This window comes from Mytilus trossulus, chromosome 6 (genome assembly GCF_036588685.1).
Source record: "Mytilus trossulus isolate FHL-02 chromosome 6, PNRI_Mtr1.1.1.hap1, whole genome shotgun sequence".
In the NCBI taxonomy this organism is placed as follows: Eukaryota; Metazoa; Mollusca; class Bivalvia; order Mytilida; family Mytilidae; genus Mytilus; species Mytilus trossulus.
Genome location: NC_086378.1, coordinates 30441523 through 30457672, shown reverse-complemented (window position 1 = coordinate 30457672; position 16150 = coordinate 30441523). Strand labels below are relative to the sequence as shown.

Genomic DNA, 16150 nt, shown 5'->3' with positions numbered 1-16150 from the left:
GTATGTTATAAACTCTTTAATAACTGTTTCGTGCTCTTTGGTCGGGCTGTTGTTTCTTTCACATAATCCCCATTTGCATTCTCAATTTTATATTCAATATTAAATTCCCAGTCGTTCTGAACATAATTTAAATATTTGCCACTGGTTGTTTACCAACGGCTACCAATAAATCAACCAATTTTCAATATGATACATTTTGGTCCTGTGAGTGAAACAAACAGTGGCGGATCCAGAACTTTTCAGAAAGAAGGCTCCAGTTATGCTTCAGTGATTCCCTTTATAATCAACCAAATTTTCCACACAAAAGGGGAGGCTGGATCCGCCTATGACAAATACGTGTTAGAGGAAATTGGGCTTTCCTCTTACATAAAAATCCGATATAGCGTATAATTGTGTATATACATTTCTAAGTGTACTCGGCAGACGACATTGCAGCTTTTTTTCTTCCGCCTGAAAGAGTTATCTCGCAAACAATTGATTCTTTGACAAGCAATAAAGCAATAAAGTATAATTAATTTGATGTTCTGTTACAAAGGTTTAAGTGTCATTTACAGTGAATGTTAACACTGATACTATTTTATTGGTAATACCATGCCAAAACTCAAATAAATTTTATCAAATGACAATCAATTGTGTTCAGCTTAATTTGAAATGTCCTATCAGTGTTGAATGTCTATCACCAGAATAAATAGTAATGTTTGCCCCAGTGGAGTAGTTAACTCGGTACCAGATTGTTCTAGATACTGGTTCCTTTCCTCTGGGAACTGTTTTACGATGTGCACTATGTCAAAGAACAGACAACTTTATCAACAATGATAAATGTTACATTTTAGTAATTTAAAATAACTTATGCCAAGACTTGTTGGTTGGCGCAAAATAAACATATGTTTAAAGAATTCAATGACTCAAAACTGTTCTTTTTTCCAAACAAAAAATGTGGACTTTTTAAAAAATTTAAAAATAAGCGAGAAATAAAAAATAGAAGAAAAAGAAGAAAAAAATGCTGCTTTTTCTCAATGTTTTGATGTCATTTTTATCTTGATATAGATTCAAACTTAACCGAACACTTGCAAATGAATATTCATTATTATATTTGGTTTATATTTGTGCTAAAGTTTTTGTTTTCCTTTGAAATGCATCCTTTCGGATATATTTATGCTGCTAGTCTATAGCTAAGAACCAGAAACATATAATGTGACATATTATATGTCTCTGTAAGAACAAAGCGCCAGATTATTTCTTTTGCTTTGAAATAATATTTTTTTGTTTGTCTGTTTTGTTAACTGCCTGCTGTTTGTTGGAGCAAGTTTTGAATTGGTTGTATGGTGAAGTTATCTTTTAAAGCAGGCGCTTCAGCAATTATTTTGTTTTCGATCGAAGAGTCATCAGATGTGATTTCCTTAATTAAAATGAGCCGTACCGGAAATTGACACCTGTCTACATACCTCCAGATCTACATCTACCCTTGGGATACATGTAGTAACTGATATGCCAAGAAGTACCATAAGGTGTTTATCTTTTCTTATTGTGTGTCACTTTTTCAATTTTCAATCTTTTGTTAAATGTTGCATCATGATTAGTACATTGCGTCATTTAATTATCACTCATTATTACAGGTATAATTTACATGGTTTTAAATGTTCAACATTGACTCAAAGATGTGTATCATCAAATGTAATTATAAAGATTTTAAATGAAGGTGACACTTTATTTTCGTGCGTCCGAATTGCTTTTCTAGAGCAATCTCCTTTAGAATCGATCAAACATGTGAACATATAAAATATATGGATGAATAATACATATACATATATATATATATAATTCTAGAGCAATCTATTAATATGATTAGAAGGGCCTAAAAAGAAAGGCCGAATTCATCGAAGGACAACCTTTTCTGAGAGTTGAAATCATAGACATTTAAGGTGGTACCCAACACCTAAACTAAAATAATTCGGCTCGTTTAATTTTCTTGAAATTTTGACAAAGTATTTACTTTGACCCTTTGACAAAAATATAATTTTCTTTTTAAAATTGAACCAATCGTTTTATCAGAAAAATTACACTGGTTATATAGCAATTTGACAAACACTTATTTTGATCATTGAGAAGCTTAATATTCCGTAAAAACACAACGTAATTAAAACATTAAGCTGATTTTACAGAGTTATCTCCCTGTAGTGTTAGGTACCACCTTAAGTTACTTATTTCACCAAAAATAATGAGATGTGATATCATGATTTCCTACGAGACAATTATCAAAAAAAAAGTGAAAAATTACACAAATACTGAATTCCGAGGAAATTTTAAAACGAAAATTGCTATAAAGCAAAAAGCTAAATGAAAGCTCAAACACATCAAACGAATTGTTAACAACCGTTATATTTCTGACTTGATACAGACATTTTCCGATATAGAAAATAGTGGATGTAGCCTGTTTTTTTTAGCTAGCTATTAATCTCTCAAGTGTATGACAGTCGCAGAAAAATTTCAACAGACTGTCGAAATAGCGTGGATTTTAACAATTCTAAGCCTTTGAACTTATTTTCAAACAAAACTTTCTTTTGAATTTCGAACTGTTTTTCTCAAGATGTACCAAACACTTATTATGACTGGACATTGTAATTGTATGTTATACACGAACAATATGTGATTAAAACATTCCACATGTATTGTTGTCCATCTAATGAGTTAAGCCTTTTTTAAACTGATTTTTATAGTTCGTTCTTATGTTGTATTGTTATACCACTGTCACAGGTTAGGGGGAAGGTTGGGATCCCGCTAACATGTTTAACCCCGCCACATTATTTGTGTCATGATGTGTCTGTCCCAAGTCAGGAGCCTGTAAATTCAGTGGTTGTCGTTTGTTTATGTATTACCTATTTGTTTTTCTTTCATTTTATTACATAAATAAGGCCGTTAGTTTTCTCGTTTGAATTGTTTTACATTGTCTTATTTGGGTCTTTTATAGCTGACTATGCGGTATGGGCTTTGCTCATTGTTGAATGCCTTACGGTGACCTATAGTTGTTAATATCTGTGTCATTTTGGTCTTTTGTGGATAGATGTCTCATTGGCAATCATACCACATCTTCTTTTTTTTTATAGCTTAGTCGACTACATAGTCCATGGAAAGCTTGATTGTTCTGATCATTATTTCCTAGAGCAAATTAAAGAACCAATGGTTTGTCATGATTAAGCTATAGTCATCTCATTGAAAATTTTAGTTGACCTATACACTCCTATTTGTATATCATGTATGTCATCCCCTTATGCGACTTATCATCCATGAGTTGATAAGAGCACCTCAAAAGATGTCACTAGTGAAGCAGGAACTGTTTACGCTCCAAGAGTATCTGAGTTCACATCCAGTTTCTTTGGTGTGGTTCGTATTGCCAAATTTTTGGTTTTCCGAATGTGTTTAAATTTTGTTGAAATACTCTCTATTGTATGTCTGTCGTAAAAGTCGATGGATTTTAGTAATGCCCCTTTAGTATCTTTATACTCGAATAAGAGTCAACAAGTTTATATTACCAATTATTTTATTCTTTAACAATTAAGATAATGAAATATGTCATAAACTTAACAAAGTTTACAAAAATATATGTAACAAATATATCATGTTATATGTATAGTTCAAATGAGAGGAAATATAGAAAAGATATAGGAAAATAAAAGCAAAGTGTAGTGTGAAAATAGAAAGAATAAAATATATACATTCACATCAGAAGTAAAGGTAAGAAGAGAAATGTCAGAAGATTCAAGAATAATTAGGATGACTTTTAACTTTCTACATTGTGAGAGAAAAAATGAAAAATATACATTTCTAATTTACATATTTTGCGTAGAAGTGAACATGTATGGTCTAGAAAGGAGACAATAGAATGGATATAGAAATAAATACATCCATTTATATACATTTTTTTGCGTAGAAGTGCACATGTATGGTCTACAAAGGAGACAATAGAATAGATATAAAAACAAATACATGTATGTACATACAACGAAATAATTTTGGCACTATTTGTTATAACTAGTTTGTATGCGTCATTCAAAGATTGCACTGTAAGAAGACATTTCCTCAATATCCATGCGCGGGGACTCCTGTCCAAAGTTGTCGTGCTTGTGCATGTTCATCCAACATAAATTGTCCGTATAATTTTAGATTTTCACTAGAACGTGAAGAAACCGGAGTGAAGCCTGGAACCATTCCAGTGAAAATTGGATTCAAAGCTGTGATTGGTGACAGAGCTGCTGTCACGTGAGATGGCGTCGAAAAGAATTGCGCAGACGTAAATGGTGGTGATCTTTCGAAATGAGGAGACGTCAATGATGATGCTCTTCTAAAGTCATTCGAATTCAGATTTTTGCTATAGCACTTTGGTGTAGATTCTGTCAAACGAGATATACTGAAATTTGTCAAGAGTTGTTGCTCATGCGAACATCCGGAGCAACGCCCAGTGAAACTCTGTTTGTCTGTGACTGTAAAGGTTTTCCCACATTTTAAGCATTCATCTTGGCTGTCATCTACAAGAAAGATGGATAAGATATTTAGTATACAATAATCTCTAACTCAGAAATTGAGAAGATGGATAAGATATTTAGTACAATAATCTCTAACTCAGAAATTGAGAAGATGGATAAGATATTTAGTACAATAATCTCTAAGTTTCTAACTCAGAAATTGAGAAGATGGATAAGATATTTAGTACATTAATCTCTAATCTCTAACTCAGAAATTGAGAAGATGGATAAGATATTTAGTACAATAATCGTTAATTCAGAAATTGAGATATAAGAACAATAATAATGGTTCAATTTATGAAATGCATGTTAATGTTGGCAAATTAAAAAAAAATATTGTAAAAATAAGAAGATGTGGTATGATTTCCACAACGGACATCTCCCCACCGTAGATCAAATTATGTTATGTGACAACTACATTTATAGGTTTACGTAAGGCTTTCTGCAATAAGCAAAACCATATAATTCTTAAGCAAATATGTTTGCTGTTGTGTTTTAAAAGAACATTCAAAGTTTTAAAACTAAGTGCAACTTAAATTATACGAAAGAAAGTGTTATCTGTATACATATATGTACTTACTTTCATGAGTTTTCATGTGAGTCCTGAGGTTACATTGTAGAGCAAACTTCTTCCCACAAACTAAGCACTCATGAGGTTTGTCACCTGTTAATAAAAGTTGGAATCAATAACAATCGAAGGTAAAACAAAAAGTCTATAATACATCTGAAATGGAGACTTTCTCTGAAAAGTTTCTGTGAAATTCCTTTCTACTATAAAATGCATGATGTAATCTAAATAAACTCATCATAGATAATTCACATTACGCTATATACCTTAAGTTTTATTATATTCACATATGTTTAAATGTTTTTTTTTCTATAATGCTTACGAATATCATCCATACAAGCTTAAAGATATTCATTTATTTGGCTTTGTTTCATTTCTTAAAATAAAAAAAGCGGCATTATTTAAAATCATTACAACAAGATGTTCTACTAAAGGTCGACATACGGCCGTCAACAATGAGCATGCAAAACCAATATCTATAATAGCTGAGATAAATGTTTGTACCTGTATGTAGCAATAAATGATTTTTGAGGTTGGTCTGTTTGCTGAATCCTCTATTGCAGATTTCGCATTTATATGGCCAAGATCCGCTGTGAACGTACATATGACTTCGTAAATCTCCGGGGGTCGGGAACGACTTGGAACACATGTTACATTTGTGTGGCTTTTCCTGCAATAATATAAATATAACTATGTTACTATATATACATATTTCATTAATTTACTATATAAATCCTTTAATGAATTCTGATAAAACGTTATTCAATGCAGACGTAAAAGTGTACAAAGTTTGCTTTGGTTGCATATTAAGCATGCATTAAACAATTACATGCTCTGAGTTTTGAACAATATAAAGCAATTGTATGTTCTGACGTCTGACAATCTTTTTCTGGATTTGCCTTCCTCTGAAAATCCTGAAAAAGGCCATCCGACGTCAGAGCAATCTCGGACTAGATGTATATTGCTCAGACATACTGACCGATTAAATATTAATAGATATTAAATTTTCAACTTCCGTAAAAGCAGGATGTAGTCGGTGTCAGTGCATACAAATGTTGTTCTATTTTTGAAAATATGGTTAAAACTTTCAGGTATATATTTGGATTATATGCATCTATTATTATAGCCCAACTCTGTAACGGTTAAATAGAGGTACAAAACTATAAATAGTAACACGTCATTAATAATGGAATATTCACACGCAACTGTTATGTACAAAGTACTATGGAAAAGTCTACGCTATTCAGTTTTACAAGAAAAACCAATGAACTTTACCTTATTATGGGTCATTCTGTGATAGTAAAGGTTAGATGATGCTGTGAATCGTTTTCCACACACTTTACACTGGTGTGGCTTTTCTCCACTGTGGATCCGGCGGTGGGTGTTCAGAGAGGAAGAGGTTGAGAATGCTTTGCCGCAAACATCACAAGCATGGGGTTTCTCACCTGAAATCAGAAATAACTTTCATAAACTAAAATGTAACAATTTATTATATTATACTACACGTTAGAATAACATGTTTTGATTGGTTAATACTAAGTTTACGAAGATGGCATTCTATTATATGTCTTAATTTGTATGATACTGCTGATCTTTAAGTTGCCCTTGTATACTGTCTGGTTGATGTTACAGAATTAATAATAGAGATTTACTCAAATATGAAAAACACGTTTGATATAAAAATGCTTCATCTCTAGATAGTTTCTTTATTGTATGAATAGTGGTAATGAAATGACATATATATACATGTCACAAAAGGAGTACAGTTGATAACAAAAAATAGTACCTGTGTGGGTGCGCATGTGTCGTTTCAACAAAGATGGACGGTCAAATCGTTTGCCACAGACTTCACATGGTAACCACGTTCTTTCTCTGTTCCGCCTGACTGGTTTCTCTGTGAAATCTGGGCTACTGCTGGTTATATCGGATTCAGTAGAGCCTGTTGGTTTACTAGATATTATCCCACTGCTGTTGTGACTAGACGCGGATATGTCCTTGCTGGAATTAAGACTACTCTCATGACTAGAGCTGGGAATTTCTGTGCTTTCTGATTTTACATTATCATCTTGCTCTTCGCCACAGCTTGTTATATCGCTTAAACTAGAACGACAGTCATCTTCTCGTGACAACTCTAGGGAAGAGTTACTGTTCAGGACTGGTGATGTCTCATTCTCAATTTTCATACCTACAAATAGTGATAAGAAAATTATTTTGATATCCAAATAAGGTACACTTTGTTAGAGCTTTTAACATATCCAATTAAATTGCTAAATTCCAAACCTTGACCTTTTAAGAGAACATATTGTGGAGGGTTTTCGCATTGGCAATCATACCATATCTGTAATATTGACCTGTTGTATCATTAAAAATGTCTGTGAAAATTATGTTTTGATTTATTCAATGTACTGGAATACTTACTACTTTCCATACACTCGTCTACGTCTCCGACAACATCAATTTCTTCTATCGTGTCGTCTGCAACCTCAGACTGGATGTTCACGTGATCAAAGAAGACGACAATTTCATCGTTTGGTTTGACTGGACGGATTGTTTGGTATATAGGCTGGTCTTTCACAATAGCAGCAATGAAGTTTACATCGTTTATGTTTCCAGAAGATTTGCTAAACCGGATCCAATTACAATGCCGTACCTTTCTGTTTTCAACATCACAGATTTCATCATAACAACCAAATTTGTAACGAATCTGTAAAAAGTAGAATGGGAAAATTTACTAAAGGTTTGAGATAAAAACTAACTACTTTATAGCCGAAGTGCTATATAAACTAAAATGTAAGTTGTAAACTTTAAGGGGTCGTTTTTTTTAGCGCCTTTTGGATATTTCTGAACTTGTGCTTGGGTTTTTTTTCTGTAAATTTCTTAACTTTTTATTCCTTTTTTTACTTCAGTTCTAATTAAGCGTTTTGGAGTGATATAAAAACACTTTTTTTTCTTTCTTTTTTTTGTCCATATGTTTGCATGCAAATATTTGTGTTTGTTGAATGGTAGTTTTATGGTCTAGTTTCCACAAATTACAGCTGTCCATATCAAATTGTAAAATAAGTTATTGCAATACATCACTGATATGCAGTAACCAAAGTCTTTATACATTTAATTTTAATGGTCAATTTGTCCAAACGTAGTAATCAATTACTGTTGTTATCTGTAGGCAATTTACCAATCGTCTTCAGCACTTGTTCTGTCGATTCGCCACGCGCCATTTGACAGACGACTGCACTTTCACGTACGTCTTGTCAACGTACCAATTAGAACAGGTTGCCGTTTCATTTATTGGATCAAATCAAACATCAGAACAAAATAATTTTATGAAATTGTTGTAATATCTTTTTACTTTAAATCCCTTTATTGTTTAAAGCAGGGATTAAGGTTTGGAGCAGACACTTCGGTGTACTTCAACAGAGATGAAGACACCAATTCTAAAATATGTATTGTACTTTAATACCAATTCAGAAGACACAAATTCTAAAATGTTTATTGTTCTTTAATACGAATTCAACTTTCCATTAAACGCAATGGTTCGAATCTAACGCTCGGTATTGAACAGATATGCTATTTTCAATGACCACAATACAATTACCGTGCGGAATCACGCGGCGTGTTACGTCATTGTCCTTGGTTAAGAAAAAGTATTTTTCTGGTTGATTAATTTTGTAATTGTATTAATTTTCTCAATAAATGTCTATTTTGTCAATTCCGCTGTACCAAACATGTGATAGTATATTATCGAAAGAAAAACAGTTTATCGTCGCCGTTATCTGTAGCGCGTGTTAGTTGCAATGTATTACGTCATGTGTGTTTGTTTATCTTCTATATCACGTATTACTCATTAATGATTATTACACTTCAAAACCTCAAATGTTTACCCATGTAATACGACCTGTTAACAACCGATCTGGATTTATTTGAGGCTGTGTTGGGAAAATCGTCAAAAATTGAATCCATAAAATATTTGCCACTGGACTTGGAAGTATTTTGAACAAAATGAAACGTTCCGATCATTTATGCATCAAACATGCGACCAAAATCTTTTAAAATTTGAGAGATTGACTAATGACGTCCCTGTAATTTTCGATTTTTTATTTATTCTACCCACATATAGATATAAGAAGATGTAGTATAAGTGCCAATGAAACAACTCTATATGCAGTCAAAAATAGTAATAAGGAAACCATTATAGTCAAAGTGGGGCCTTAAACACGAAGCCTTGGCTCATACCGAACAATATAAAGGGTCCCAAAAATGATTTTGTTTATCTTTTAAGAAAAAGTCTATATTCATTGTAACTTTGCCTTCTGCAAACCTAGGCCTTTGTTGTATGTTCTAACTGTATACAGGGTTTCTGAAAATTCCAAATATTTTTTTTAATTATTAACTTAAAGTACGAAATAAGTGCTAAACTTTCAGCATCATAAAGTCGGGTTATCAAATTTTATAATATAAAATGTTTTTACTCAAAATAGTTTGCACAATTTGTAAAGATTTGCATAACTTCGTGGTACTTTTAAAATATTGATCCAAATGTATTTCTGTATTACTCATTTGAGAAGTACCCTGTTCACACCTCACCATGCACGGGTCTTAAATTTATGTTTCAACACGAAGATATTGTATAATTGACTGCCCAGCAGTTCATTAACAGCTCTAATTAATGTCTCGTGTGTGTATCTGCTTTTGATCAAGCACTGACCGATAAAATTCAAATTTATAATATTACCCTTGAAATAAGTTCGTCACTGGTCAAGACTTACAAATGTATTTTTACGAATTTTTGGCAATGTGAATATGATATGATTGGGCATAACAAATTATGTGTTAATCAGTTTCGGGACTTCTTTGTGAATTAAGCAAAGTAAATAAAATATGAAGCGTGAAATATTTACTTATTATATGTTTATATATCACAAAGGTTTCTCACATTTTTGGGTTCCGGTGGGTATATGATGGCTTTGATCATTTCGGAACTGTTACCCCTGATGGGAACTTCAACTATGTTGTAATTTCTTTTGATCATAATCATTATATGCTTCTATGGTTTCGATATTTATTAAACAAAATTCATATAATTTTGATTTATATACGTATTCTCTATTGTATAGCTACTGAATAACACGACCATCATATACAGTTTAGTATTTGTCCAAGAATTTCTGCTGTAGGGACATTTTACACCTTCGAAACTTTCACTGACGAGACGTTTTGTTAGTAATGCGACTAATACTATCATCTGAAGTGGCGGGTTGTATTATTTCTTAGAAGTTTTGTTGACTTAAGGAATTATTAACTTGTTCACTTATTTATCCTAGAATTATATTAATAAATAATTGAATAAAAGAATTCATCAAAGTGTGTGCCGAATTTTAATGGGTCTATTGTTGAGTGTGTATCTTTTTCACAAGTACATTAAATTGTTTATGTAAGAGGTGATACTTTAGAGCATTAGTGTTGAGTGTTCTTACATTTCACTTCCGACCAGGATTTCAGTCAGTTAAAAAATAAACTACTGAAGAAATCGAATTTCTGTAGAATACTGCTATATAACAAACAACTCTAAGATAAACGAGTTCGCATGTGTCAAGTTATTTAGAGAAACGCATTTTTTTCATTTAAAATTTAAAATTCATTCAAAACATTTATATACTTGGGACGTTTTAGAACATGGCATGTAGTATAGACTACTGTTATTGTCGAAGACTATATGTTAAGATTTAGATGTCTTTTAGTTGTTGATTGGTTGCTGTCGTATAGACCATATTCCCAAAATTTTCCTTTTAATCATATTTAGTATTTTTATAAAGAGCGTATCATATACAGAAATTATCACTTTGTAGTTATAAATAGTCAACAATCACTGACTGCTTAATAAACACAACAAAAACTCACTTATAATTGAAATTTGCAACATATATGAAAAAGAGACGACAACCCAGCAACACAAACAAAGACATGCACGTAGCTCTTGATAATTTTGTAAAATCTTATTTTTTAACTATCTCATAAAACATATGCTTTATCCTGTCTAAAAAGTGTTATTTTTGATGCCTTAAAATAGTTACTCTTTTCATTAAGATTTAGAAAAAAATAAATCAATAAAACGAAATAAAGTTTTAAATGCAATCAGAAATTAGAAAGGTGTTTAATATTTAGCCAGTGTCAACACCAAAAACTTACTATGCACCCTATAAATTAAATATATATCCTTTTCTTTCCTTATTAAACACCTATTTAACAAAAGACTTTTTCAGATGTCATCTTGTTGTTTAAGATTGTTTCTCGCTTTTTTAGAGAGATTTTTGACTAATCGTCTTACGATCGAGGTGGTTAATCGAAAGTGTCAACAAGATTGTGTTAAATTTCTTTGTTTTTCACTCTTGGTGTTTATGTTAAGAAGGAAGATGCGATTCATAAAGTACTATGTGTTGTGGGATAATCGTGTTGGGATCGGATTATCTTCTTTTTATTGATGTTTTAGTCTACATGCAGTTATGTAGGTGTTAACATTTGAAGGGAAATACCAATTAAGAAAGAAAGAAAAAGGAAAAATAGTGCCAACATAAAGTTTAGATCGTGTTTAAATTTAAACCAAGTATAAAAACAAAATGCCTTCCCTAAATCATAATTCCATAAATAAATCGGAACGAAAAACATTCCTTACATCTAGTATACTAAATATAAGGAGATGTGATATGATTGCTAATGAGACAACTATCCATCAAAGTTAAAATAAAGTGGACGTAAGAACTACATGTATAGGCCATCGTACGGCCTTCAACACTGAAAAAGGTCCATATCGTATGGTCGGCTATTTAAGGCCATATATAATTTGTACATCTAAGAACGTGGATAGATGACATACAAATAAATAGACAAAACCAGTCGGGTCCGTTACCTTAAAATATATCTTCAACTTGAAAACAATTTCCGAAAACTTAAAATCCAGTTTTTACACCCTTTTTTATGGGATAGTATGTAACAAATTTCAGTGCTCTGATGGTAAATAAGTATATTAAATTATTCGAAAAATACAGTTTCTAATGATATAAATTATGTAGGATCTGAGACAACTATAACACAGTGTTATAGTAGTCTCAGGTACGATTCATATACTAGTATTTCATTGCTATAATGCCACAAATTTCAAGTTGTCTAGGACTTTCTTAAACTTTTACTTCTTTGTATATTTATAACTATAATATAAATGAACAAGGAAACAAGAAATCTTTATAAACATTAAATCTTTAGCTTGAAATCGGAAAATTAAATCAAATTGATTAAAAATATAATTATAAAAATAATGTTTTTTTACGTCATAACCCAATCAAATTCAAAGCTGTTTGTGTCTCTTAAAATTGATGATATTGAAAGATTTATATATACTTAACCCTCTTTCAAATATTTCATTTACATTGATAACTAAATACTAAAAGTTTTAGAAGAAGTACGAAATTCCAAAGAACTTTTTTCATATAATGTCACATGCATTATATAAGGTTGCAGAATACTTCAAGATAAGTGTTATTTTTTGCAATTTCCGATCAAAGCATTATCAGTGCTATAATTCTGTAATAAATCATGGCAGTGACAAATTACTTTATGTCTTCTAAAAAATAAAGTACAAATACACGAACTTTCTCCGACTAATAAGTGTCTAATATATGAAATTAAAGTTTTACTTACATCACTAGCAGGAAGCTTGGAAAACACTTCTATTTTGTCTAACTTGAAGACACCTTCGTCCGGTCGGAAAATAGTACCAGCAGGAATGAATGTATTGCTCCATACAGCTACTGACATCTCTAAAATGTTCTTTGGATTAGGATGCAATGTCAAAACTAAACTAAACTCTTCTGGTATTAAAACACACGAATCCATTTTAAAAAAAAGTTTCAATGTTCTGTTTAAAATTCACTTTATACGAAAAAAATCATTTATAACTGTAGTTTGCGGTTGTACTTTTAATTCTTTGAAATTTTTTTTAAAGTTGATTTAAAGTTTAAATAAGTGTCTAGTCGCGTAAAAAGTTTTCTTATAACTTTGCCTACGGGATGATATAATTATATCCTAATGGTCACTAACTATTTAACTCATCATTATGATTGTAGTGACCACTGTCCACCCTGTATATATGTGATGTAATGAATAGCATCTTATTTACTGCGATTTGATTGGCTGATTTAATTTCGCTACTTGTTGCTTTCTCTATGTGAGACTTTCACACTTCATTGAGGCCTTTGCTAGGTTTTTTCTGTTTGTCTAAAAGCAGGTAAATGATTGGTTGTCGTTTGTCTTTAGAACAGTTATTGCCTCTAGGAATATGCAAATATCAATAATTATAATAAAATATTAAGATTAAGTTTATATTTACAATCTTTTCCAAACAAACGTGGAAAAAAGTAATTGAAATAAAAAAAAAATCCCAGGAATACCAAAAATAAATTAAAAAAATTATCTCTGAAAATTGGAAACAGTGAATTTTGAAAAACTTTCAGAAATTGATTAATAAACATTTTTAAGAGTTAAATAATACATTATTTAATTATCTGATTAATTTAACGAAATAATTATCATAATCATAAAATAAGATTATGAAAATATGCAAATTATTTTCTTGTAAAGGCATGCAGGCATATTTCTGTAAATGGTCAATAGGAAATACATAAAACGTAAGATAAGTGTAAAATTGCATATTTTTTTTTTAAATCTTCTTATTAAACCTTGTAAAAAAAACCGGGACCAGTGATTAACTAATTCAGGGTTATAGAATCTTAATAATTTTCCGACATTCTTGATTCCTTTATTTACAGTAAACAAAAATTCCAACAACTTGCGTTCGAAATTTCGAAAATAATTTCAAATAATTTAGAAAAAATTCAAATAATATAGATTTTTTTTTATAAAATATAGAATTTTTTTTATATAATATAGAAAAATTTCGAATAATTTAGAAAAAATCCTTGTAAGACCATCAAACAGCCTTTTAGATCAAAAGAATCCACTGATAGTTATAATAATTGACATGACTGTCTTGACGCCACCAACATTAAAGTATTTTACTCCATGCCTTATCCAAAAGAAGAACATCCTATATAAAAGGTACTTGCTAAAAACATTACACGTTTAAATCCTTTGAAATTTATTTTATGGATTTTCATGAAGCCAAGACATAAAGGAAAAACTACATTTTTCAAAACCGTCAGTCTTGAAAGGTAGAAAACAACATTGGTGGGAAAGTGTCACTTGTAGGAAGAACTTATTAAAACAATTGTTTCTGTATTCAAAGTTGGAACCGTTTTGATGACCACATTGAATAATATGTGTCAGCCTCAGTACCACAGTGCGATTCACTGCTGCTAGCTATTATCTGACATCTTTACAATAGGTAACGGTTTACATATTCAATTTGACCGCTTATCTGGGTGGTTTTCATGTAGGTGAAAAATGGACCTACAACTGACCGTTACAAATCCAATGTGTAAAGTGTCACATTATATGCACATTAAGACATTGGAATACATTAGTGACCCATCTTTATGATACAAGTGTTTCTTGTAAATATCTCCGCTTGGCAAACACCATGATGTTAAATATCAAGGTCAAGTCAGTTTCATAATCAAATTTGAAAAACGGAAAATACATTTTTAATAATTATTTAATAAATAGAACACGTCATTCTTTAATGAAATATTTGTACTAACCCTTTTAAAGAGAGCATACCACTTGTTTTGGATAATATACTTCTTAGTTCATAGACTTATATTTTGTTTAAATTTCCTCTTCATATTTTTCATTGTACTTTTTATCAATATGGATTAAATTAATCATCAAGAAAGATGATGCGTATATAATGATTGCATTATTTACAAAACGAAGCATTAGTACTGCTTTTTAATTCTATGATCAATAATAACGGAATTTTAAGAAGATAAAGTCTGTTTCATACTTCAAACCCGATTATCATCAATACCAAATACACAAACTTAATAAAATTTATTTTAAAAAGAATTATAAGTATTAACAATTTGTTCATGGGTTTATATTTTTTAATTTGGTTCATTATTCCAGACGTATGATCTTGTCTCGGTGAAATATTTCCTTTTCAAATTATTGCTACATAAGTGATCGGTTTTTGTGAATTGTGACCCTTTGGTGTATTTTCATCCGATTAAGACATGTAAGCTATCGTTGAAGAGGATGACAATATAATAGATAACGGTTTAAGTGGATCTATTTCATTGAGAACAAATGGATATATATCTATTTATTTACACTTTTATTAAAATATTTAGAATAGTTCCGATATGAGTTAAAAAGATGCTTATATGAATGTTTCTTTAGATTAATCGTTTCAAGAAGGATCTTTACAGATACCGAAAGAAATGGGCCATAAAGAAGTCTGACTAGCTCTATTTTATTTCATTATTATGAATAGACGTATATTTGCGAAAATTCAGCCACATGTCTCTGGAAAAGCTTATATCTTTCATACGGTATAGCCGTTGTATGGTCATCTCAGTCGTATTTCAAGACTGTCCCCGTGACCATAAAAGTATTAAAATCAAAAGCCACTTAACTAAACAATATAAGTAATCTATTTTGCTACAAAAATCTAAAGAAAAAAAATACAGGAACTAACGGAAAAAAAATCACAAAACAGCGGTTGCAATACAGAACAACTGACAGCGACAGATTTTATTTCAGATAACCATTTTACATGATTATTTAATTATACTACAAATCTTTAATTAAATATGCTAAATGCCCTAATTATTATTTATTTTATTTATCTTACTGTCACGGTGACACGACAACATCCTGAAGTATGTTCTTTCCGATTTCTTGTATTGATAAAAGACAACATCTTATTTTGACTTGTCATACATCGGTGACAAGTACCCATACAATAGCGTTAACAAGACACGTTACGGTCTACCCCGATAGCATGGAGAGTCCATAATGACCAGAGTAACGGTCAGTTACAAATGTCCCCTCCAGTGTCCTGTAACGGTCTGTCCCCTACTGGTTGACACCGGTACAAGGGGTTAATTAA

The 16150-nt window shown here is 31.2% G+C and overlaps 1 protein-coding gene across 1 annotated transcript; it reads right to left on the bottom strand.

The window, feature by feature from the left end:
• Positions 1–3633: 3633 nt before the first annotated feature.
• Positions 3634–13211, bottom strand: LOC134721093 (zinc finger protein ZFP2-like). The gene is made up of 7 exons (XM_063583818.1): positions 12781–13211; positions 7507–7792; positions 6875–7273; positions 6364–6533; positions 5593–5758; positions 5101–5184; positions 3634–4523 (listed from the first exon to the last, which is right to left on the bottom strand). The coding sequence occupies exons 1-7, from the start codon at positions 12973–12975 to the stop codon at positions 4078–4080; spliced, it is 1746 nt and encodes a 581-aa protein (XP_063439888.1). The 5' UTR covers positions 12976–13211; the 3' UTR covers positions 3634–4077.
• Positions 13212–16150: the final 2939 nt, after the last annotated feature.

Excerpts from the sequence above, each read along its gene's own strand:
- LOC134721093 (XM_063583818.1), bottom strand. The coding sequence starts at position 12,975 with ATGGATTCGTGTGTTTTAATACCAGAAGAGTTTAGTTTAGTTTTGACA. Across the intron at positions 7,274-7,506 it reads AGACGAGTGTATGGAAAGTA|GTATGAAAATTGAGAATGAG; the intron begins GTAAGTATTCCA and ends CACTATTTGTAG. Across the intron at positions 6,534-6,874 it reads ACACATGCGCACCCACACAG|GTGAGAAACCCCATGCTTGT; the intron begins GTACTATTTTTT and ends TTCTGATTTCAG.